Below are 22,700 nucleotides of genomic sequence, written 5' to 3' on the forward strand. Positions count from 1 at the left end.
GAGGGAAGAAAGTAAAGTTCCTGAACAGATGGTAATCCTAAGTGCAGGGGTCAATGTTGGGAGGCGCACAGGGCAGGGCTCCCAGCTCTCCCCACACCACCAAAAGCCATCACAACAGGCCAGCAGGGCCAGGCATGGTGGTTCATTCCTGCAATCCCAGCACTTTGGGAGGCTGAGGTGGGTGGATCGCTCAAGCCCAGGAGTTCAAGACCAGCTTAGGCAACACAGTGAGACCTGTCTCTACAAAAAATACAAAAATTAGCTGGGCATGGTGGTGCACACCTGTGGTCCCAGCTATTTGGTGGGGCTGAAGCAAGAGGATCGCTGGAGCTTGGGTGGCTGAGGCTGCAGTGAGCTGCGTTCGACACGGAACTCCAGCTTGGGTGACAGAGCAAGACCCTGTCTCAAAGAATAAAAATAAAACAGGCTGGCAGCTGTGGTGATCACCCAGCAGGGCCAGCTCACCTGCCCCCTGGAGGCCAGCTCATGATTTCTGTCCCATCCATGGACCACCTGGATGACTACCATTTTTCTTTAGCTCAACTCACTTTTTGAAACTCCCGCAAATTTATTTTAAATGGACACTATCTATCCCTACTGTAAATGGAAATCTAGCACAGTTCTGAGCACCAAGGGGCTGCAAGTCCTGCTCTGAGGGTGCCCGACTTTTGTTCTAGAACGAGCTGGCTCTTCAGGCATCACTGGCAACCCACCGTCCAGGGTGATGCTCAAGAGTGCTGCCTAGGTTTGACTCTGGCTCCACCTAGTAAAACTCTGTGGCCCTGAACAGCATCTCTACTTCTCTGAGCCTCAGTTTTCTACCTGCTGAGCCTCATTTCTACCTAAATGAGGTCCTGCCGCATGCGGAGTCTAGAACAGCACTCAGTAAAGGGCCAGTGTTACTATGGAGGGAAAACTGAGGTCTAGAGAGAAGATGGGGTTTTGGATGAGGATTCTGACAGTCTGGTTCCTGGTCCATTCTGCACCCAGGAGCTGGCTGGAGAAGCAGGTTCCTCCAAGATCTGCTGCACTGGGCTTGGGGAAACAGGACATGACTCCTCATCCTTCTGGAGCATTCCTGGCAGTGCTGGCTCAAGTGCCCTGGAATCGAGTTCTGGCTTTGCCACAAGCTGCCCCCACGACTCTGGACAAACCACTTCTCAGCTTTTTTTTTTTTTTTGGGCAGTCTCGCTCTGTCGCCCAGGCTGGAGTGCAATGCGTGATCTTGGCTCACTGCAACCTCTGCCTCCCGGGTTCAAGCAATTCTCCTGCCTTAGCCTCCCATGTAGCTGAGGTTACAGGTACCTGCCACCACGTCCAGCTAATTTTTTGTATTTTTAGTAGAGACGGGGTTTTACCAGGTTGGCCAGGCTGGTCTCAGCCTCTCTTTTCTACATGGGAGGAATGAGATCAGGTGCTGGCTGAGGGTCCCTCCCATCCCCGTGTGGTGCCCAGCAGCCCTCCGGGTGGGCTGGGAGAAGCGGTCACTCACTCTTGTCGGATTTCTTCTTCTCCTTCTTGCCCTTTGGGTTGCTTTGATCTCCACCTTCAACCTTCCCCATCCCCTTCTGAAGCTCCTCTTCTGGCTCATCCTTGGCCCCTTGGGAGCCAAGAGACCCCTTCCCTTTCTTCTCTTTGACATCACCACTCGCTTTGTCTCTCTTTGCTTTCCCCTTGGAAGTCATGGAGGTCTTTTCTGGGGAAACAGAGGCCTCCCCACCTTCCCCGGCCCCCAGCTTCTTCTTCTTCTTGCTCCTGGGGGTCCTGGCAGCCGGCTGGTCTCCCGATAGCTTCCGCTTGCGGCTCTCCCAGCCCTTCCTGCAGCTCTCCTTGGTGGTGTCCACCACCTTCTTTCTTTCCTGTTCCAGCAGCTCAGTCAGGACCTTCACCACTGAGGCCTGCACCTGGGCCTCATTCAGGGGCCAGGGTTGGCCCAGGAGGCACTGGGCGATGTTGCTTTGCAGTGCCAGGGTTGAGGCTTGGGGGTTCCCAGCCCCTTTCTTGGGCTTCCGGGACTTCTGAGGTGTGGTGCCTGAAGCAGCCTCTTTTCCACCTATGGAGAAAGAATGTGGGGTCACAGATCTGGGAAAGTTGGGGGACAGATCTTATGGTACCTAAGAGCGAAGAGGGTGCAGGGAGTGACTCCATCTTTTCTTACAATGGCACAGATGGGGAGAGCAAGGCTTGGCGGTCACTCTGCCCCAGCTGGTCTCCTAAGCTCACATCTTTCCACCAATTTCACACTCTGACTTCGTTTCTAACTTACAGCTTTTCCCTGTCTCTTTATATAAAAACTCCAGTTAGGGTGGGGGACAGAAAATGACTCCAGAATATTAATAAAAGGGCCTAAAATCTATCAATGAAATGAAAATTCAGACAGGAGGGAGATGGAGTCTGGAGCTGGGAGGAAGGAGACCTGGGTTCTAGGTCTGACTTTCCCACCAACTTTCAGTGTGATTCTGGCCAGGACCCATCTCCTCCCAGGGCCTTGGTTTCCCTGTCTATAGCCTGAGGGGTGCATGAACAGTAAGGCTTCCTATGATACACTGTAGATTTATAATAAAAGTGGGGGCCATGCAGACATTCAACTGATGATTATCCACACTCGGCCCTTCCTGGTCAGGGGGTCCGGGCAAGGTGGGGAGTGCTGGGTGCAGTGTATATATACGTGGTGGCTGACTAAGCAGGTTTACTGCCTGCCAGAGAGACTTCTGGTGCAGCCTTTGTTTAGAATTTTCCACGCCTCTGCTTGCCTTTGATAATTGTGTGCTGACTACACGTGTAAAAAAAAAAAAAGCCTTCCACAGCCCCCTCTAAAATGTCTCCTTGTCGCACCGCCTCTCACAGAGAATGTTGGGGAAGAAAGTGAGCAGCAATTCCTCTTCTGACCCAGCCTGGGGCAAGCTGCAGCTGAAAGCCCCATGACTGGGTCTCCTCGCCGGCTCTAACTTCCCAAGTGACTTGGAGGTCTCTGCCCCATTCTGGGTCTCATGGGCACAACACTCCTGCACGCTGGGCTCTGAAAGGTGGCTTGGTCGTTTGGCCCTGGAGGTGTTAGCCTGGAGGAAGGCCCAGGTGGATACTCCATGTCACACTCTATGTGGTACTCATGTCACACTGAGGCTAGGGCTGCCCCCTGCAGCATGCAGTGAGCCTGGCCCCTCAGCCCCACCCAGGATCCCTAGCAACTTTTGGCTCTAGAGCTGCGGTGGGCTGGGGGAGGTGGGCTGGGCAGGGCAGGCCAGGTTAGGCAGAGGGGCCCCCGGGATGGCTGGAGGCCCAATTCCATCCTCTGGGGATTCTTCAAGATGGCAGGAGCCAATGGAGAGGGAAGCTGGGGAGGGCACAGTTAGCCCTGGCAACTGGCAACCTCTCTCCCCAGAGCCTAGGTTTCTGCTGCTGCTTTTTTTTTTTTTGAGACAGAGTTTTGCTCTGTTGCCCAGGCTGGAGTGTAGTGGTACAATCTCGGCTCACTGCAACCTCTACCTCCCAGGTTCAAGTGATTCTCCTGCCTCAGCCTCCTGAGTTGCTGGGAGTACAGGCGCCTGCCATCATGCTGGCTAGTTTTTTGTATTTTTAGTAGAGACAAGGTTTCACCATGTTGGCCAGGCTGGTCTCGAACTCCTGACCTCAAGTGAGCCGCTCACCCTGGCTTCCCAAAGTACTGGGATTACAGGCACGAGCCACTGCGCCCAGCCCACTTTTCTGCTGCTTATCTGCGAACACCCAGAACACCAAGGCTGGGGAAGCCCTGGAGCTGTCCCAGGTGTGCCCAGCTGGTACATATTTGACCCTTAGCTCCAGTAGGGTCAGGGATAGTGGAAGCCCCAGGTTGGGTGACTTGAATAATCCAGTCTGCCCTCCAAATACAATGTGACTATTTTCTACATGTGCCATGCCTTGACACAGACTGGATACATCAACTCCTGCTCTGTATGGTTAAGACACAGAGGTCCAGAGTGGCCAGGGGATTTCCAAGGCTTTACAGTGAGTCAGAACAGCCTGGGGCCAGTCTACTGCCTGGGGTCTCCTGCATGTGCTGAGTGTCCTCCAAACGTGACTGTCAGCCTATTGTCTAAGCTATCCTCTGAGGCCCATGGCCCACGCCCCACACCGTGAGCCTATTTACGGGGAAGAAAAGTCGATGGGGATGGTTGGAGAGAGCCAACGCTTGCTCCATAAGCCAAAAGACGCAGCTTCCTCTGAGGCAAGGGCTATCCTACCAGGTGCATCAGCACCACCCAGGCCTGGATACACCCCCACTTCCAGGCTGTCCAGGGCCATGGGAGCCAGACACCTGGGCATGGGGCCCACCTGTACTTTTTTTTTGAGACAGGGTCTCACTGTACCACCCAGGCTGGAGTGTAGTGGCATGATCATGGCTCACTATAGCCTCATCCCCCTGGCTTCACGTCATTCTTATGCCTCGGCCTCTCAAGTAATTGGGACTACAAGCGTGCACCATCACACCGGCTAATTAAAATAAATTTTAGAGATGGGGTCTGTGTTGCCCAGGCTGGCCTTGAACTCCTGGGGTCGAGCAATCTGCCCACCTCGGCCTCCCAAAGTGCTGGGATTATAGGCATGAGCCACTGCACCTGGCCCCACCTGCACTTTGATGAGCATCTCCAGGTCCAATGCAAGGCCACAAGGTCTCACTTGGAGAGGCTCTGGGGGCAGACAGGACCATGTTGGGAGGACTGTTGCTACAGGAGGGCAAGAAGGGGCCCACTGCCTTGTCCCTCTGTGTCCTGCTATGTGCCTCCTGCAGACCTTAACTTACCTGTTTTAGGGGACAACATGCCTGCTGCCTGTTGGGGCTTTGCCTCCTGCTTGCCATCTGGGTCATCTTTGGCGGCCAGAGTAGAGGAAACTGAGGGGCTGGAGTCTAGCTTGGGAGTGGCTTTTGAGGCCTGGGAATTGGCTGGGGTTATTCCAGGGGTCATATAACCTGAGAGGAGAGACTGAAGAAGCCCATTGTGAAAGAGGTTGCCACCACTCCGCCCCACTGCCATAACCCAGCCCGAGTCATGGCCTGCTGTGAGGAAAGCAGCCTGGGGCCTCTAGGATCACCCTGCCCTATCGGTGCAGAGTAGGTGGACAGCAAGGCGCAGAGCAGCACTTCAGCCCTTGGTGTGTGCCTCCTGAACTATTTTAATTAATACACTTTCTAGACAGGCACATTTAAAAAGGCAATTTCTTATTAATACGAATGGAAAATTACCAGCTTTTGCCACATACAGATAGTAACCTTAAAATAAATCTGCTAAAGAATGGTTTTGTCCGGACATCACCCAGAATCAAGGTCAATCCCTTCTACAGACCCCAAGGGTCAGCTACTCAGGGCTCTATGAGGAGAGGGAGGAAGCCTGGCTATGGTCTGCTGGCTGGGCCACACGTGGTGCCTCGCAGACAGAACCTTGCCCAAGGCCTCTGTGAAGAGAGGGGACCCAGACCCCTGACCTGAGTGATCGGGTAGACAGAAGCCTGGCCTGGGGCTCCACCCTAAGGCCTGTGGGCTGCCAGTCCTCTCCCTTGCAGTTACCTGGGATGGCGCCACCACATCATCCTCGCTGGACTCTGCTGCGGTCTCCTCCACCAGGGTCTCTGTCCTGGAGGGGGTGGGACCTACTGGAGAAGCACAGTATCCTGTTGGTAGCCCCAGGTGGCCCCTGCCAGCCAGGAAGGGCAGAGCCCTTCAGGAAGGCCCTGGTCTCTTTGCAGGTCTCTCACCCCCATCCCCTGCCCCGCCTCACCCCAAGTCTTCCTACTGCTTCAACACTCCTTGCACACTCATCGCTAGTCACAGCATGCTAGGTGCAACATCTGAATGCCAAAGCCTTATTTCTAATTCCTGAGGCCCCATTTCTATTTCCCTGCTTTCCACTGTTCCAGAAACATGGCCCTGGAGTTTTCAGGAGCCAGTGAAGGGAGTCTGATACCAAAAAGCTGAGAGTGGTCAAACAGCAAAGTCAGGGCTCTGAAATAATTTGGATTGACTTCCTCATGAAGTTGTACACATGGGGAAACTGAGGCCCAGGCTCAGCCACAGGTGCAGAACGAGTCTAAGATATGGAGCTGAGGCCAGAGCTGTGGCTCCACCAGGCCACACTCCACCCTCTTCCTGGCCCACCCTTGCCCCTTCCCCTGGCACCCTCACCCAGCGTGTGGGCCGACTTGGCCCCCTGGGGCCCTTCAGCATCTTCCTCACTCCCTGAAGAGCTGTCGCTGCTGTCCTCACTGTCATCTGAGCTCCCAGGGGCTTTGGTGGCCTGCTGGACCTCAGGAAGCTTAGGTTTTCTGAGCTTGTTGGTCCCTTTGGCCCGGACAGAGGTGCTCTGGGGACTTGTTGCAGGGAGTGTTCCCACAGCACTGTCAACCTAATTCGGTGAAAGGAGAAGGAATGGAAGGAAAAATCAGGGCAAGTAAGATCTGGTCCTTCCTGAACACTTCAATAGGGCCAGGAACTGTGTTAGATGGGGCACACATGCAGCCTCATTTGATCCTTCCAACTACGAAAGGTACTGTAATTCCTTCTTACAGATTAGGCCACTGAGGCCCAGGGAGGCAAACCAAGTGCAGAGGTCATGGGGCAGGTGAGTGCTGGTGCCGGGATGCAGGGCCACGCCTGCACCTTCTATGCTCCGCGGGCTTGCTTCCCCTGCTCCCCAAGCTCACCCCACTTGAAGGCTGGGTCCTGGCAACAGGAGGCTGAGCCTCACTGGCTTTCTGGGCGAGGACCTTCAGAGCAGCCTGGGTCAGTGGGAGGGAAGCTGGGTTCTTCTTTGACACCTGTGGGTGGCAAGAGATAGCCCTGAGACTCACGAGTCCTTGGGATGCCAGCTGTGCCACACCCTGGTCAGATGCTGTCTGGCTGGGGTGAGGGCTGGAGCTGGGACTGACGGGCAGTCAAAGGGGCAAAATTGGTGGCAGGATTCAGGTTATAAGCTAATCACATTGTTCCCAAGGAGCAAGGGATAGTTCCCAGCCCAGGGCAGGGAAGCAGCTTAGGCCCCACCACTCAATCTGCACCTTCACTGGGGACAATCTCCAACCTGGTGGTCCCCCATCTCTACTTCTTATACCCACCAGCAGTCAGGGAGAGTGGTGGGCATGGAAATTGGGCATGACCCCTTGCTGAGAGCCTTCAGATGTGGCATGGCCCTTGCCACGGCCTGGCTCCTCTCCTCTCTCCCAGCTCCTCATCCAGCTGTCCCCACCTCTCAGTTTCCCTCATCCCCAAGTGCTTCCCCCGAAGACCTGGTATCTGCAGTTTCCCTGCCTGGAGGGTGGCCCAGCTCATCCTGTGACTGGCTGCTTCTGCTTAAGCATCGCTGCCTTGGGAGGCCTTCATATAGCAGGTCACCCCACTATTCTCTAGTTTTTATTGTTTCCTCTCCTACCAGCTGGTGAATACTTTTTATTTATATGTGGGTTTCCTTGTTTAATCGCTGCCCCTCACCACTCCCTGACTGGCCTGGGAATTCCTTGTCCCTGTCTTGGTTCCTGCTGTATCCCTAGGGCCTGGCAGGAACAGATGCTCATGGATGCAGTGACCACAGCCTGACTTCCCATCCAGCACCCAGGTTCCCAGAAGTTCTTGGCCTGGAGCTTGTAATGAGCCCAGGGAGTGGGTGGCACACCAGCACCCTCCCACCCCACAAACGCCCCCCCAGCCCACCCCTCAGGAAGAGAGGTCAGAGTGCGTCATGGACTTCATCCTCTCATTGAGATGGGAAACCAGACTGATATGGCCCAAAGAGCAATGAACTGGGTCTCAGAAGACCCACGTTCTGGCCTTGCTGAATGCTGGTCACGTCACAGCCCTCGGGGTGGGGATGTGTGCTAAGTTTTATGATCTAAACAATGCACCAGCCATTAACCCTAAAATGCCCAGCTTTTAGATTCAGGCAAGGACCAAATAAAAATGCACTGAAGATGGTGAAGGCTGGGAAGAATGCTGAAGTCACTATTACAAACACCAAAAAATGGCAACTTTTGTTCATGGCATTCCAAAACTGGAAGAAAAAATACCAAAAGCCCCACTACGTTGGAAAATCTCATGAGGGACTCGAGCGCTGCAGGGCTTGCTTGGCCAGGAGGCTGTGTCCCCAGATTACTCTTCCTCATAACTCAAAGGTGATTTGGGGGGTTGTAGCTAGGAGGCCAGAAAGCCTCTGGCTGTGAGGCCACGACCTCTGGAGTGTGGGGGTGACAGCAATTGCAGGCCATCCCATCAGCACATGTGGGTAAGTATGGAAGTAGGGCCCCACCCCACTGGCCTGCACTACCCTCCCTTGCCCACCAGGTACCTGAGTGGCCGGTCCCTCCTGTTTCTTGCCATCTGATATCTGACTGGACTCCTTGCTGCTGCTGGCCCCAGCCATGCTGGCTTTGGGGGCTATTCTTGGGTGGGCAGTGGGCATGGTCACCACATTGGTTCTGATGCCTGAAATGGAGCAAGACGTGGGCACATCAGGGCACAAAAGCCCCATTGCCTCCTCAGCAGTGGCAATAACCCAATTTACCGGCCTGTGCTGGTGATCTAGAGCTGTGCTCAGGCCTTACAGAGGCAGAAGCTTGTTTACTCCCCTCTCCAAGCCTCCCAGGCAGGAGATGTCATTATGTCATTTAACAAGCCTCAGGGAGCTCAAATGGCTGCTCTGGGGGTGACCCCAGGCTTCCTCATCCCCTCCCCTCCCAGCTGGTCGGGCTGCCACTCCTGAGCAATGGGCCAGAGCACCGGCACCAAATGACTCTCCTGGCAGTTAAAATTGTCTCTCCTAAGAGTCCCCGTGGTTATCTGCAGAGGCCTGGTTACATGCATGTTCTTCAAAGCACTGTTTATAACAGCCAACTCCCTCACCCCTCCACCCTGAAACAAAACCCTCTGCTTCCTCCAACATGGTGCTGGCTACACATACTGTGGCATGTCCACCCAAGGGATTTCTTTGTAGCCATTAGGAATTGTGCTGCAAATATGCGAAGATGAAAAAAAAAAACCTGATGTCATAAAATATCCAGTAAAGGTTACTGAGTGTTAGATACGGTATGGCCTTGCTTTAAAAACACACATATATCTTAGGTTTTTATAAAGTTAGCATGTGTCAAATGTTAACAGTAATTTTTGGGGCAGAATTACAGGTGATATAGTTTCTTATGTGCTAATCTGTATTTTTATTAAAAAATATACACACACATACATATATATATGTATATGTATATATATGTATATGTATATATGTATGTAGGTAGGTAGATAGGTAGAGATAGGGCTCTCACTATGTTGCCCAGGCTGGTCTTCAACTCCTGGGCTCAAGTGATCTTCCTACTTTGGCCTTCTAAAGTGCTGGGATTACAGGTGTGAACCACCATGCCCAGCAGTAATCTGTATTTTGTCTGCTTTCTGTTTTTTTGAGACAGTCTCGCTGTCGCCCAGGCTGGAGTGCAGTGGCACATCTCGGATCACTGTAACTTCTGCCTCCGGGGTTCAAGCGATTCTCGTGGCTTACCCTCTCAAGTAGCTGGGATTACAGGCGCCCGCCAGGCTAATTTTTTGTATTTTTAGTAGAGACGGGGTTTCGCCACGTTACCCAGGCTGGTCTTGAACTCCTGATCTCAGGTGATCTGCCTGCCTCAGCCTCCCAAAGTGCTGGGATTATAGGCGTAAGCCACTGCACCCGGCCTGTATTTTTAAATTATCCTATCAGGATCAGGTATTATTGCTTGTAAAACTGTTATAATAACTGTAATAGTAACATTAACCCTTTTCCTGCTGTCATTGGTAGAATCACAGATTCTCAGAAGTCAAAGAAACCTCAGATTGGTCCTGTCTCTCGTTGACAGATGAAATCTCTCCCTGTAATGTCTCTGGCTTAGGGATTGCCTAACCCACTTTACATGCCACCAAGGACGGGAAGCTCACTACCACCCTGACCACTTGTTCCACAGGCAGTCAACTGAGACAGAATTCTTCCTTAGACTATGTAGGAACCTGGTCCCTGCAGCTTCTAGCCACTGGTCTGGGTTCCATGCCTGGGGCTGGCACAGAAAAGCCCTAGCAACTATTCCCCCAGAACTGCAGGTCTGAGCCAGGCCCTAATCAGAATGGCTAATGCAGGGCCCAGAGACCTGACCCCAAGCCCCTCCCGACCAACACCTTGCTATGTGACTCAGCCAGCGTCCTGTCTCTTCTGGGCCTCAATGTGGGGCAGTGCTGGCAGCCCCTCCCACCACTGCATAGGGACTGCGCTCACCAGGAGTCAAGCACTGTGTAGCGGGGATCACATCCTCATCCTCGCTCTCGGAGGAGGAGCTCCTGGCTGTGCTCTCCGAGGCTCGGGCCTTCCTCGGGGTGCTCGCAGCCTGGGCTTGTGCGGGTGTAGCAGCTGGGCCAGCTGGACTACGATTAGGGTCGACAAAAATCAGAGGGGGTTTAATCACCTTGAAAAACAAAAACAAAACACCCACCCAGTGATTAAAGGCTTGGCCAGGGAAAGGAGGTAATGGGGTTAGGGAGTGTTTTACAAGGCAAGGGGTCCACTGAGCTCAGGGCCAGCTGGGCACAGAAGCCATTCCAGCTGCCCAGGGTGCCCCCTCCCACCCCACACATCTGCTAAGACCCAGCACAGCACTTCACAACTCACAGAGCCCACCTGACTCTCACAGTGAAGCCCTATATTCAGTAGGATCAGCTCCCTTATACAAGTGGGAAAATCACAAGCCCAGAGGGAAAAGGAGCGACCCAAGGCTGCTGTCCCTACTGGAAGAAAAGCCAAGGCCAGAATGTCCAATTCTGCCTTCTTTCCCCGGCTGGCTTCAGAGACAGTTACTTGCTGAATGCAGGGGGTGGTCTAAGCAGTTTTCCAAGGCTGCCTGGTTGGAATATGCAATTCACCTGGGGAGGTATTTACAGTCTAGTTGCCCCCACCCCCAGAGGTTCTGACGCAGCCCTCCTGATACGTGGCCCAGGATGAAACTCCCCAGCTATACCAATTCAGTTTCTTCAACAAAAAAATGCACAAGAGAAACAAGGGTTGGGTGAGTGGGTGAGAACCAACAGATTAAGACTTAGAGGATTAATAACTCAATGCCGTATGTGGCCTTTAACTGAACTCCATGAGACAATCAGGGAAATAGGGACACTGACTGGGTAGATCAACTTATTAAGTGTGACACTGTATCGTAGTTGTGCTTACAAAAGTCCTTATAACTGAGAGCTGCATACTGAAATCCTGGTGGATGAGCTGACATGTCTGAGACTGGCTGCAAAGTAATCCAGGGGCGTTGGGGAACTGAGTGGAGGGTTTGCGTGAAACGAGCCTGCTCAGGAGGTTCCTAACTGTTGAGGCTGGGGATGGTACGTGAGGGTTCTTTACATTATTCTATCTTTGGGTATGCTTTAAATTTTCCAAGGAAACAGTAAAAGAAAAAGCAAACAAGCAATAGCAGCTCCCTGGTATTCTGCAGGCCAGTCTGGTTCTGAACTGCACCATCCCTGAACATGTTCACTGCACACGAGGGCAGCATCTCCAGGCCCATTTCCTTCCCGAACCTCCAGCTAACGAGAACACACATGGCTGTGAGCCAGGGAGCTGGTTAGGTCTACTTTCCATTCCCCAAATGTCAGATCTGGTTTGAGCTCTGCTCCCTCTCTGGCCAGTGAAGAGCTGGAGGGCAGGAAGAGGCAGCTGCCTGAGGCTAAGAAAGGAGTGGAGTCAGGTCCAGACTGGTCTCTGCTTCACCATCCTGTTTACCCCGAGCCTGACTTAGCACACCTGGCTCCTCAGGGTGCTAAGGTGCTGTGGAGAGGCATAAAGTAAAAAGTAAAACAGAAAGGTACCTGCATGAGGGTGGAAGCTTCTCTGGGCTTAGGCCTTTCCTACCCCTGCCAAATAGCCTCCCCCACGGCTGCTCTGATCTGCCACTTCCAGAGCCTTCCTTCCCACGATATAAAAAAGAGAAGGATGGAAAGTGGGAGAAGGCTTACAGTTGAGGGAGGGGGGATCTATATATATGTGAAGACAGGAACAGATTGTCGGGGACGAAGAGAAGCAACGAACCCACTGAGGCAAACAATAGCGTCTTGGGATGTTAAAAGCAGCTCAGCAGCAAAAGCCTCCTGTTAGTTCCACCTGCCCACGCCACCCCACTGGGCCTCTGGGCCGTAGGAGGAGGTGGTGCAGAGGGCTTGGCTGTGGGGGGTCAGGGTGGGGCATTAGTCTTTAGAGTTTATAAAGGTGGGCAGTGAAGCTTGCCCAGGGTATAGGGGGAGACCTGCTTCTCATTATGCCTCTCTCATGACTTCACTGTGTGGTCAAGCCCCTCAACTTTCTGATCCTCAGTTTCCTGTTTAACGAAACGGCTAGTAGTTATCCCAGCCTGGGCTCATTCACTGGAGGGGTTCTAATGCACTGTGGAAACTGCAAAGCACAGTATACACAGGAAGGTAGTTCTGGGGTCAGTTAGAAAAATACTGATGGGAGTGAAGCAGCAAAACCAGCACTGCCTGAACATTTGGTTGTACCTCCGTACAGGTGCTGGGCAGTAAGAACCCAGAGGGAACCCAGGGATACCCCTCCTACCTGTAGGTCTGATGCCTGCAGAACCAAACCTAGGGGCTTTCTGGACAGTGCTCACCCCCTCCTGTCAAGGCTGAGCTCATTCTAACTGTGCCTTCATTCCAACAAGTCCAGGGCACAGAGTGGGGAGAGGGGGCTGATGGCCTAGGCTGTGGACCCTGGCAAGGGACAAAGGCACAAAGGCAACAAACACTCCAAGAACCTCTCTCAGAACTGCCTGGGGTTGGTTAACATACCTAGGCCAACCCCACTCCAGGGGACTGAGAAATTCTACTCTCTGGGGATGTGGCCTGGAGCCTCAAGGTCCACCCCACCCACCCAAGAAGTCTCATCCCAGAGATTGAGATGAATGAGGCTCAGAGAAGGCAAGTGGCCTCACCCAGGGTACCCAGCAAACTGGTGACAGAGCCAGGATTAGAATTTATTCTCCAGGCACCAGACTGGAGCTCCTTCTAGAACCAATTATGCTAGGCCTCAATTTAACACCCGAATTTAGTTTCTTACAGGTTTCCTTTTTCTTTGATTCAGCCTAAAACTTCAAGAGCAGGGCCTACGTCTTTGACAAACTAATAGAAGAAGTTAGCCTTAAAAAATTATATTACTGACAAGTGAAACTGCATGTATTTGTGGTATATTACATGATGTTTTGATACACATACACATTGTGGAATAGCTAAATTATTTAACATATGCATCACCTCACATACTTGTTTTTAAATCTGGAAGCTATCCTGACCCCAGCACAGACTCTGGCCTGAGGTCTACTCTGCACAACAGGGCGGAGGCACAGTGAGGGGTCTAGGAATGGAGCCAAAGTATCTACCCCTGCCTCCTAGCCTGGGGCTCTGCCCACCACCCTGGCCTCAATCCCTTTCCCCACTGATGGGCTAATAAAATCAGACTGAAACTTGTCAATAGAGAGGTGCTCAATAAATGTACAATAATGAAAATAATCATAATTGGTGAGCTGGGGATTAGGAACTAAAAATCTCTCAATCAGGAATAGGATGCAGCTTCCCCTGGCTATGCCCAGCTTCCCTGGGCTATGCCCGTTTTCCCCGAATCCTCCTGGGGGAATGTACAAACCGCTGACTTCTTTTCTTTCTGCTTTTTAAATAGAGACTCCAGAATCTTCAGGACTAACATACCAATTAAATGGTTCAGTTTAAGCAGGATGTTCATTTTAATTGTGTTAGTCCACCCCCACAGAGAAAGGGGGTGCGGTCCCCTCCCTCCCAGTTGTTTAGATCCCTCAGAGAGGCAGGTGGCCTCGTAAAGCCTCCACACAGAGCCAGAGGGCAATGCCCAAGCCCAGGAGAGGAGAGTGTCGGGGCAGCACCAGGCAACGGGTCAGAATGTGAATGGCCTGGGCTCAAACACCAGGTCTGTCCCCTTGTCATCAGCCATGTGATGCTGGGACAGGTCCCTCAACTTCTCTGAGCCTCATTCCCAGTTCCTTAAAACGCAAACAACAAAGGGAGCCACCCTCTTAGGGCTGTTGTGGAGATTAAACAGAAAAATGCAAATACAGGGAGTTACCGATGGTGGTGGTTGTTCTTTACTTTTGTCATCTGTGCTATTGGAAAGTGAGAGGCAGTGAGCACCCTATTGCTGGAGGTGTGCAAACAGCATCTGACCTTAATGATGAATTGATAACAATGTGGTATGTGATATTCAAGGGGAGGTGGTTCATGGGACCACTCTGGTCTGGAGGTTGCAGAACTCCAGGATCTGTGGTTAGGCCCTGGGACAGGGGAGCTGGTGCTCTGAGGTACCTGGCAGAAGCTTCTGGGAGCTTGGGGCTAGAGGAGGACAAAGGGTAATGCTGTCTGATGGGAGGGCCAGGGTTCACACAGAAGCTTGGACCACACCAGCATGGCTGATTTGGGCCTCTGGAGTACAGGGAGATAAGGTGGGCCTAGTCTCACCCTTGGGGGTGTAGCCTGGGCAGGACTGTGGCTTAAGCTCTGGGTGCAGTGGAGCACATGAAAGTATGCCACAGGTGCTTGAGAGAGGGTCCTGGGCAAAGCTCATGGGATTCGAGAAGACTCCCGGTCATAAACAGAAAACAGAGAGATATAGGGAGCCAGGGGACCAGCGTTTGCACCTTTCCTCAGCCTCTTATGAATCATGAGAATTTGGGGAAACTGCTTCAACTCTAAGGCTTGATTCCCAATCTGTCAAATGGGGCAACACTCCCTGCCCTTCTCACAGTTAACAGGCACCCATTCTTAGGCAGGGGACTGTGGTAAGTACCTTGTGTGCTGGCACCAGTGCACAGAGGCAGGAGGGAGGTGCCAGTACTGTCCCCATTTTATGGCTGAAACATTGAGCCTCACACAGGGGAAAAGGCATCTGCCCAGGACCACAGGGCTGTTGGGTGGTAGAGCTGGGCTTCGCCCCAATACCACCTGGCTCTGAAGCCTGTATGTTTAACTGTGCACTGCTGCCTGCCTCACAGGGCTCAGATGAATGTCACAATAGAGGAAGGAGCTCTGGAAGCTGTGAGGTGCTGTTTAAATATGGCAAGATTTTCCCTATGGGAAAGATCTGCCCTCTCCTGCAAGGCCTGCCAGCCCAGCTCTGATCCTGCAGCATCTGCAGAGAGAAGGCATGGCATACCTGGGTCAGTGGCAGCTCTTCCCCACTGTTCTCTGAGGACCCCTCCATGTTCCTCTCTGGAGGTGCTAGGGCCAGGATCTTGCTTCTGGAAGGTTTGGAGTTACTGTCCTTCTGAGGGGACAAGACCTGGATAAGCACGTGGTTGGGGAGAGGGGCATTTGCTGAGGGGGAAACAGCCAGTAGGCAATGACCCTCAGGCACTCTGGTTTCCAGGAGAGGCAGCGTGGCCCCTTCCTGCACATGCACAGGGATACCTGCTGGCCTGACCTGCCCCACAGCCACTGGAAATATGCTTCCACCCTGCTAGCTCCTTCCAGAGCTGACTCCGAACATGAAAGGGATTTATGACTCCAATGCAGCTAAAACCTGAGGGCTGCAGGGCTGTTGGCCCAGTGTCTCGACAAGAGGTGACAGCAGCCTGGGACAAGGTTGCAGGCACAAGCCAGTGGTCCCAGCACAGTTCACCTCTGGTTGTAACACCCCCAGCCAAAAGCAGGAGCCGCTGAGAAGTGTTCCACTGGCTACCATCCCCTCCTGCTGGGGCAGGCATGATGATGGGGGCTGGACCGATGAGCACTGCAGTCAGAGGAGGACTCAGAGATCTGGATGGAAATGCTGGTGGTGATGGCAGCTCAGTGGTCCCTACTGGAATGGGGGCCCCCCTTTTCCCTACTCAGCCTAGCCAAAAAAGTTGGACCCAGGCTGCCTGAGCTTCCAATTTCTCAAGAGAAGCTGGAAGATTCGTACATGTCATTTCCAATTTTTAAATGGGACAACTACAATGCACACTGCAGGCTGCCTCCTAACAGCCGTGCCCGCATCTGTTCCTTGCTAATAGAACCCTCACTGTTCAGTGGCTCCTACCACATGCATCAGGGAGGGTGGGCTCTCCTCCCAGCCAGTCTTGGGAACTACCGGCCTCTTGTCTATGGCTAAGGCGGTAGTACGTCCAGCCTGAGGTCTCAGTAGCCTTAAGTCTACCCCCTAATCTCTTTTTTTTTTGAGATGGAGTCTTGCTCTGCTCACTCTGTTGCCCAGGCTGCAACCTCCTCCTCCCTGGGTTCAAGTGATTCTCTTGCCTCAACTGGGATTATAGGCCGGTGCCACCAGGCCCAGCTAATTTTTGTATTTTTAGTAGAGATGGGGTTTCGCCTTGTTGGCCAGGCTGGTCTTGAACTCCTGACCTCAAATGATCCGCCTGTCTCAGCCTCCCAAAGTGCTGGGATTACAGGTGTGAGCCACTGTGCCCGGCCTGCCCCCAGCACTTTAGGAGATGCTGCAGCTCTGCTATGACCATAAAGCTGGTGGAGCACAGAGATGGAAGAAATCTGGTCACCACCGACACTCAGCTGAAGGAACCAGCTTTTCAGCAGCTGGAACCTGGGACTTTGTGCACTTTAAGAAAGTCAATCCCTTTATTTAAGCTCTTTTGAATGGGGCTTTCTCCTGCAGCTTAGGCCATTCTGACTGATAGAAGAACTTGTTGAAAACTTAAAGACAAAAAAACTACACAGGCCAAAACACGGCTGGGGCCTATGTCTTAGTCTGGCATTTAGGTCCTCCATAAATCTACCAGTAACAAGCACCTGGGAGGGCCTACGGCCTACAGGACAGCTGCCTTCAGTGACCATGCGCCTTCATGCCCAGCTCCTCTGCACACACTGAGGGGCCCTCTCCACTTTTGTGCCTGCTCATCCTTCAGGTTCAGCTCAATTATCTCCTCCTCTTCTGGCCTCTCAGAGACCTGCTCTTTCAGCTGTCAGCACCACTAGCATACTCTGCGATAATCTGGTCACCTGTCTTGCCCCACAGACTGTGAGCTCCTTGAGGGCAGGGCCAATGTCTTTCACCCCCAGTAATTGTTGGTTTGGTGTATCAAAGGCAGAGGTTAGGGCTAGGGAGCATTCATCTCAGTGCTTGTTTTACTCATGAAGAAAACAAATCTAAGAGGTTATGGAGCTTGGCCTGGCACAGGGACTTCCAGCTTCCCTTAAGAAATGGAAGATCTGGCCACACAGAGGGTCCATTTCCACAGTCATGACCGGCTGAAGCTGATAGGAACTGTCCCTCTGGATGGGGCAAGGGCTCCCCGGTCTGCCCTACTTGCTACCACTATCTACCATCTCTCCTGACATCTATCATCTCTTTTCTTTATTTTTGTGACAGAGTCTCACTCTGTTGCCCAGACTGGAGTGCAATGGCACGATCTCGCTCACTGCAACCTCTGCTTCCCGGGTTCAAGCGATTCTCCTGCCTCGGCTTCCTGAGTAGCTGGGACTACAGGTGCCTGCCATCACGCCTGGCTAATTTTTGTATTTTTTTTTTTTTAGTAGAGACAGGGTTTCACCATGTTGGCCAGGCTGGTCTCGAACTCCTGACCTCATGATCTGCCCGCCTTGGCCTCCCAAAGTGCTGGGATTACAGGCTTGAGCCACCGCACCCAGCCGACATCTATCATTTCTGCCAGGCCTGCATCAGTCATGTCCATCACACACCTGTGCCCTGGCAGTGCTGGAGTTTGTCGTCCTACACTTCTGTAGGATGTAGCAAGCCCTCCTATCTTCTGCAAGCAGACAGAGGGAATTGTTCAGATTTTCTTTCTCCCCACCCTCCAGGGTCCAGGCTTTGCACTAAGCTAGACAAGCCCTGCCTGAGAAGATGCGCCTGCCTATGTGAGGCTCCGGGCCAATGTGCAGGACGAGACTTCCTCCATCTCTCCAGGACCTCAGGGGGACCTGTGCCACACTCCAAGCTTCCCTGGGACTCTGACAGGGAGAGTCATTTTGTATTACGTTAACGTATGCACAATAACTAACATGTAGATTCTTGGTCTCATTACCTTGGTGGGAGATACTAGCCTAGCTTATAGAGCTGGTGGAGACCTCGATCTAGATATAGACCCAGGACACTTTTAGCTAGGAAGTCTTCGTTTGGGGGGTTTTAGTAGCAGGTTTTACCTAAGGAGATGTGGATGACAGCAGAGGGAGGAGGGCATGGTGGAGCTGGAGGCTTAAGCCTTAACCTGGCCTTCCTTCCTTTTCCTTACCTGGCCCTAAACCCCGGTTTTTCACTTTTCTTCTTCTTCTTCTTTTTTTTTTTTTTTTTTTTTTTTTGAGACAGTCTCACTCTCATTGCCCAGGCTGGAGTGCAGTGGCGTGATCTTGGCCTGCTGCAGCCTCTGCCTCCCAGGTTCTAGGGATTCTCCTGCCTCAGCCTCCCGAGTAGCTGGGATTACAGGCACCCGCCACCATGCCCAGCTAATTTTTATATTTTTAGTAGAGACGGGGTTTCACCATGTTGGCCAGGCTGGTCTTGACCCCCTGACCTCAAGTGATACATCTACCTCGGCCTCCCAAAGTGCTAGGATTACAGGTGTGAGCCACTGCGCCCAGCCCTATACCCCCGTTCTGAGGAGTGGGTATTGGTGGCTCAGAGGCCTGGCAAGTCTCACCTGGGCAGAGGTTACAGCTGCTGGTGCCTCCCCGTCACTGTCTGACTCCTCGCTGCTGCTTCCTGAGTCATCCTGCTTCCCTGCCTGGGCAGCCGAAGGCCCTGTCTTCCCAGGAGGTGTTGGGGCAGCCCCTTTCCTGGGGGACTGCTTGGCAGGAGCCAAGGCAGCTCTGATCTGGGGGGTCTTCCGTGAAGGCTTCGCCTGGAGTGAGAAACAGGATGAGAGGAGAGAGCCTGGAGGGTGGATGTGTGAGGAGACAGGAGCTGGATGTGGCAAAGGTGTTACATCCCATGTAGGGGATGATCTCCATTCCCTCCCCCTCACCTGAGCCGGCGTCTCTGCCTCCTCCTCACTGTCTGACTCCTCCTCACTGCTCCCTGAGTCCTCCTCTGGCCTTGTCTGGGCCTGAGCTGCTGCAGCCACGGCCTTCCCCACAGGTGGCACAGATGCTGGGCCCCTCGCCAAGACGGTACTGTTCTGGGGGTTTCTCACTGGTGGCTTCACCTGAATTGCAGGGGGATAACAGTATTGGAGGCAGAAGTGATTCCTTTCAGGTCCCACTCCCCACCATGGCACAACTCTGGGTGGGTGGCCTGCCCATGCACGGGCCTTCTCCTGGCTGGGCTCAGTGAGTGGTCCTCCTCTCTACCCCAACCCTCCACACCTCCTGTGGCTTCTGGCCCCACTTGCCTTGGATGGAGATCTCTGTTTGGCTTGAGCAGCTGCAGTGACAACTTTTCCAGGGGCTGAAATTGTCCCTTTTGCTGAAGATGCTCTGGCGGCAGCTGGGTTGGCTTTGGCCTGGGTTTTCTTTACTGAGGTTTTCACCTGAGTGGAGAAAAGGGAATTAAGGAGGGAGAAGGTGAGATAGAGTAAAGCAGCTAGCCAAGAATACAGACTCTGGAGCCGGAGCCCGAGTCTGGATTCTGGCTCCTCCATGCAATAGGTGTGTGAACCTGAGCACATCACTTGATCTCACTAGGCCTCAGTTCAGTCCTCTATCAAATGGAGATAATAATAAGGCCCACTTATGGGTTATGAAGAAGACTAAATAGGAGATTCAGAGTTCAACATGATGTCTGGAACATAGTAAACACTCAAACTCATTGTGTGTGCCTTCCTTAGCATTAGCTAAGCACAAGACTACCTAAAACAAAGATGTTTTCCAGGCTCCCTTTCAGCTAGGTGGCCATGTCATTAAATTCTGGTTCATAGAATGTAAGTTGAGTGCCATAAAAGGTCAGAAACATGTCTCTTCCTCCTCCAGGCTAGATGGAATGCTGAGGTCAGAGCTGGAGCTCAAGCAGCCACGGCAGAACAAGATACTTGTTGTTCAAGGTTTTCTTCAGCTTAACCTAGTCTTAACAGATATCCAGAGAACCCCCAAAAGGCCTGTCAGGGACTCCAACAAATAGGAGAGCAAAAAAGAGGGAAATTCCCAGAGTGAGATCCTTGACAGGAGTGACAGCAAGCCTAATGTGAAACAGAACGAGGACTCTGGCAGCATCTCAAGGCCCCTGCCTCACTCAGGGACGGCATCTGGTCAGTGTTGGAAAACATCCCCATCCCCCAGCATTCCTCAAACACATGAGGTCATGTGAGGTGAAGAATCAGGACTTCAAGAAGAAAGATTCCCTACAGTGTGGACCAAGTATGACTCAGGCCGAGGTGCTCATCAGCAGAGCATGTAAGTCCTCCAGGGGGGAGCCATGTTTTCCACAAGAAACAAGACACAAGACTGACTTGACCTAACAAGTCTCAATACACAAAAAAGGATCGAAATCATACAAAATATGTTCTCCAACCACAATGTGACTAAATTAGAAATCAACAAAAAGAAACCTGGGTAATCCCAGGTATTTGGAAATTAAACAGCTTACTTCAAAATAGCCCATGGTTCAAAAAATAAAAATAAAACACCCACTTCATGGTACAGGTGGGAGGCTCAGAAGGGAAGACAAATATTTAAGTGATCTGCATAATGAAACTGTAAGGCATTGGGTCTGGAATGTGCCTGCAGCTTGGGAAAGAGGAGAGGCAGCTCTGGAAGGGGCCCCTGCAGAGCTTAAAAACCTCAATGGAGGAATCCTAGGACCCTGGGGTCCCACAAGTCAACAATGAGAGGAGGACAAAAAAAAAAAATCGGTAGAAATGTGTGCTCTGGTACGGAGAAAAAAAGAAATGACTAATTTCTGAGTGGTTACAGAAAAAAACAGAGCAACAATTAAAAATAATAAACAGTGGGTGGGTGAGTGCAGGGAGTGAGCCATCTTCTCTCAGCTCTTCCAGGCTGGGAGACCTGACTCCTGAGCTGTTCCACATTAGCCTGGCCCATCGTCAGGGTGACAGAAGAGACAACTTGCTGTGTGCAGGTCCCTTGCTGGGTGTAGCAGGTGAGATCTCACCTAAATTCTCACCCAAACCTGTGAGGGCTGATTTCCTGTTTATAGGAGAGTAAGGGTTCTGAGGGCTTACAGCACTTGCCAGGCTGTGGGGCTGAAACTTGAACCCAGGCGGTCTGGCTCTAAACCCCTGCCAGCCATCCCACCACAATGTGCTGCCTGTGGCAAGGCACCCAAGCCAGGCACTCTCTCATTCCCTGGCCTCGCACAGACTGCTTCCTCTGCCTGGAACACTCTCCCTTCCCATTTCACCTGGCCAACTCTTTCAGCCCATGGCTCAGATGCCGCCATCTCCTGTAAAAGGCCTAGATGCTCTCACCTGTCATGCTGTGCAGCCCAGGCTCACACCCTCTGCCTCAACCCCATCACTCCACACTGGAGGAGCATGCCCATGCTCCACAGAGACAGGACTTCCCCGAGGAACAGGGCCTCAGCAGCCCCAGACAAGGGCAGCAGCTGGCAGGGTGGGAACTCCAGAGCTTGTGAAAACCACAGGGAATCAATCAGCGGGAGCTCAAAAGGCAAACAAGACAGAGACCCTGGACCTCTGATGGGCAGAGACATGGAGTGAAAGATGGGGAAGGAAGCTGTGTTGAGGCTACCTCTGAGGCTTCTGCACATCTGCAGGCAAGACTAGCCCCCAGTCAAGCCCATCCTCAGCCCTGGCTCAGGAACAGGTGTGGGTGGGATGGGCCTGCTCCTTCTAGGCCTCACCTGTGCTGGAGATGCAGCTGCCTCCTCACTGTCTGATTCCTCCTCACTGCTCTCAGAGTCTTCCTGCATCTCAGCTTTCACCTGGGTGACTGTAGGCCCCGTCTTCCCAGGGAGTACTGGAGCAGTCCCTTGCCCCAAGGACCCCTTGACAGGCACTGAGGCTGCTTTCACTTGGAGGCCTTTCCCCACAGACTTCGCCTGGGATGACAAGTGGAAGAGAGGTGTCTCCAGGAGTCCAAAGGACCACGTAGGGGCGGCCCTGAGGCCCGCCCAGAAAACACAGGCCTCACCTGTCCCATGGTTACTGCAAGACCTGTCTTCTCTTCCTCACTATCTGATTCCTCACTGTTTGAAGAATCCTCTGCTGGTCTCTGGGTGCCCCCAGCCACAGCTGGGCATGAGCCTGCTGGAGAAGTCGCAGCTCCTGCTTTCCGGGGGGCTTGGGTGCCCACTCGCACAGGGGCGACCTTGGCAGATGCAGTGGTATTGGTTTTCTTTGGGCAGGCCTTGGTCTGAGGAATTTTCAGAGCTGGTTTTGCCTGAGGGGACACCAAAGAAAGGCTGGAGAAGGTTCCTGAACTCAGAGTCCCCCATCTGTTCTGAGGTGGATCCCCACTGCTGTTCTGCCCCACCATCCAGAACCCATGCTCTGCCTGAGGGAGCACAGCTCCCTGGGGGGCTGACTGTGGTGTGGCAGATCAGGCCATGTGGCAGCCTCCTTCCCCAGGCCTCACCTGAGGTGCAGTCATGGCTGCTGGTGCCTCCTCACTGTCCGCACTGTCCGACGACTCCTCGCTGCTCTCCGAGTCTTCCATGGGCTTTTCAGCCTTGACCTGGATGGCTACAGGCCCTGCCTTCTGAGGGGGCCCCTTGGCAGAACTGGAGGCGGGTTTGGCCTGGAGGATTTTCCCCAAGGACTTTTCCTGGAAT

General features: G+C 52.8%; 1 protein-coding gene across 10 annotated transcripts in view; it reads right to left on the bottom strand.

Annotated features, from left to right (window-relative positions):
- Nucleotides 1-22,700, bottom strand: part of TCOF1 (treacle ribosome biogenesis factor 1) — a 42,370-nt gene that overhangs the window by 1,960 nt on the left and 17,710 nt on the right. For 2 of the 10 annotated variants that reach the window (XM_030826575.1, XM_030826561.1), the window contains 13 exons: nucleotides 22,505-22,693; nucleotides 22,061-22,309; nucleotides 21,771-21,968; nucleotides 19,345-19,482; nucleotides 18,979-19,158; nucleotides 18,655-18,855; nucleotides 10,257-10,443; nucleotides 8,313-8,449; nucleotides 6,679-6,792; nucleotides 6,161-6,380; nucleotides 5,546-5,628; nucleotides 4,784-4,964; nucleotides 1,493-2,053 (listed from right to left, as the gene is read on the bottom strand). In XM_030826575.1, coding sequence (XP_030682435.1) covers nucleotides 1,493-2,053; nucleotides 4,784-4,964; nucleotides 5,546-5,628; nucleotides 6,161-6,380; nucleotides 6,679-6,792; nucleotides 8,313-8,449; nucleotides 10,257-10,443; nucleotides 18,655-18,855; nucleotides 18,979-19,158; nucleotides 19,345-19,482; nucleotides 21,771-21,968; nucleotides 22,061-22,309; nucleotides 22,505-22,693 — 2,638 coding nt within the window. Of the gene's footprint in view, nucleotides 1-1,492; nucleotides 2,054-4,783; nucleotides 4,965-5,545; nucleotides 5,632-6,160; nucleotides 6,381-6,678; nucleotides 6,793-8,312; nucleotides 8,450-10,256; nucleotides 10,444-18,654; nucleotides 18,856-18,978; nucleotides 19,159-19,344; nucleotides 19,483-21,770; nucleotides 21,969-22,060; nucleotides 22,310-22,504; nucleotides 22,694-22,700 lie in introns of those variants that run through there. The other 8 variants (XM_030826574.1, XM_030826559.1, XR_004033073.1 and 5 more) reach the window with 7 other exon arrangements.

This window comes from Nomascus leucogenys, chromosome 2 (genome assembly GCF_006542625.1).
Source record: "Nomascus leucogenys isolate Asia chromosome 2, Asia_NLE_v1, whole genome shotgun sequence".
Classification (NCBI taxonomy): Eukaryota; Metazoa; Chordata; class Mammalia; order Primates; family Hylobatidae; genus Nomascus; species Nomascus leucogenys.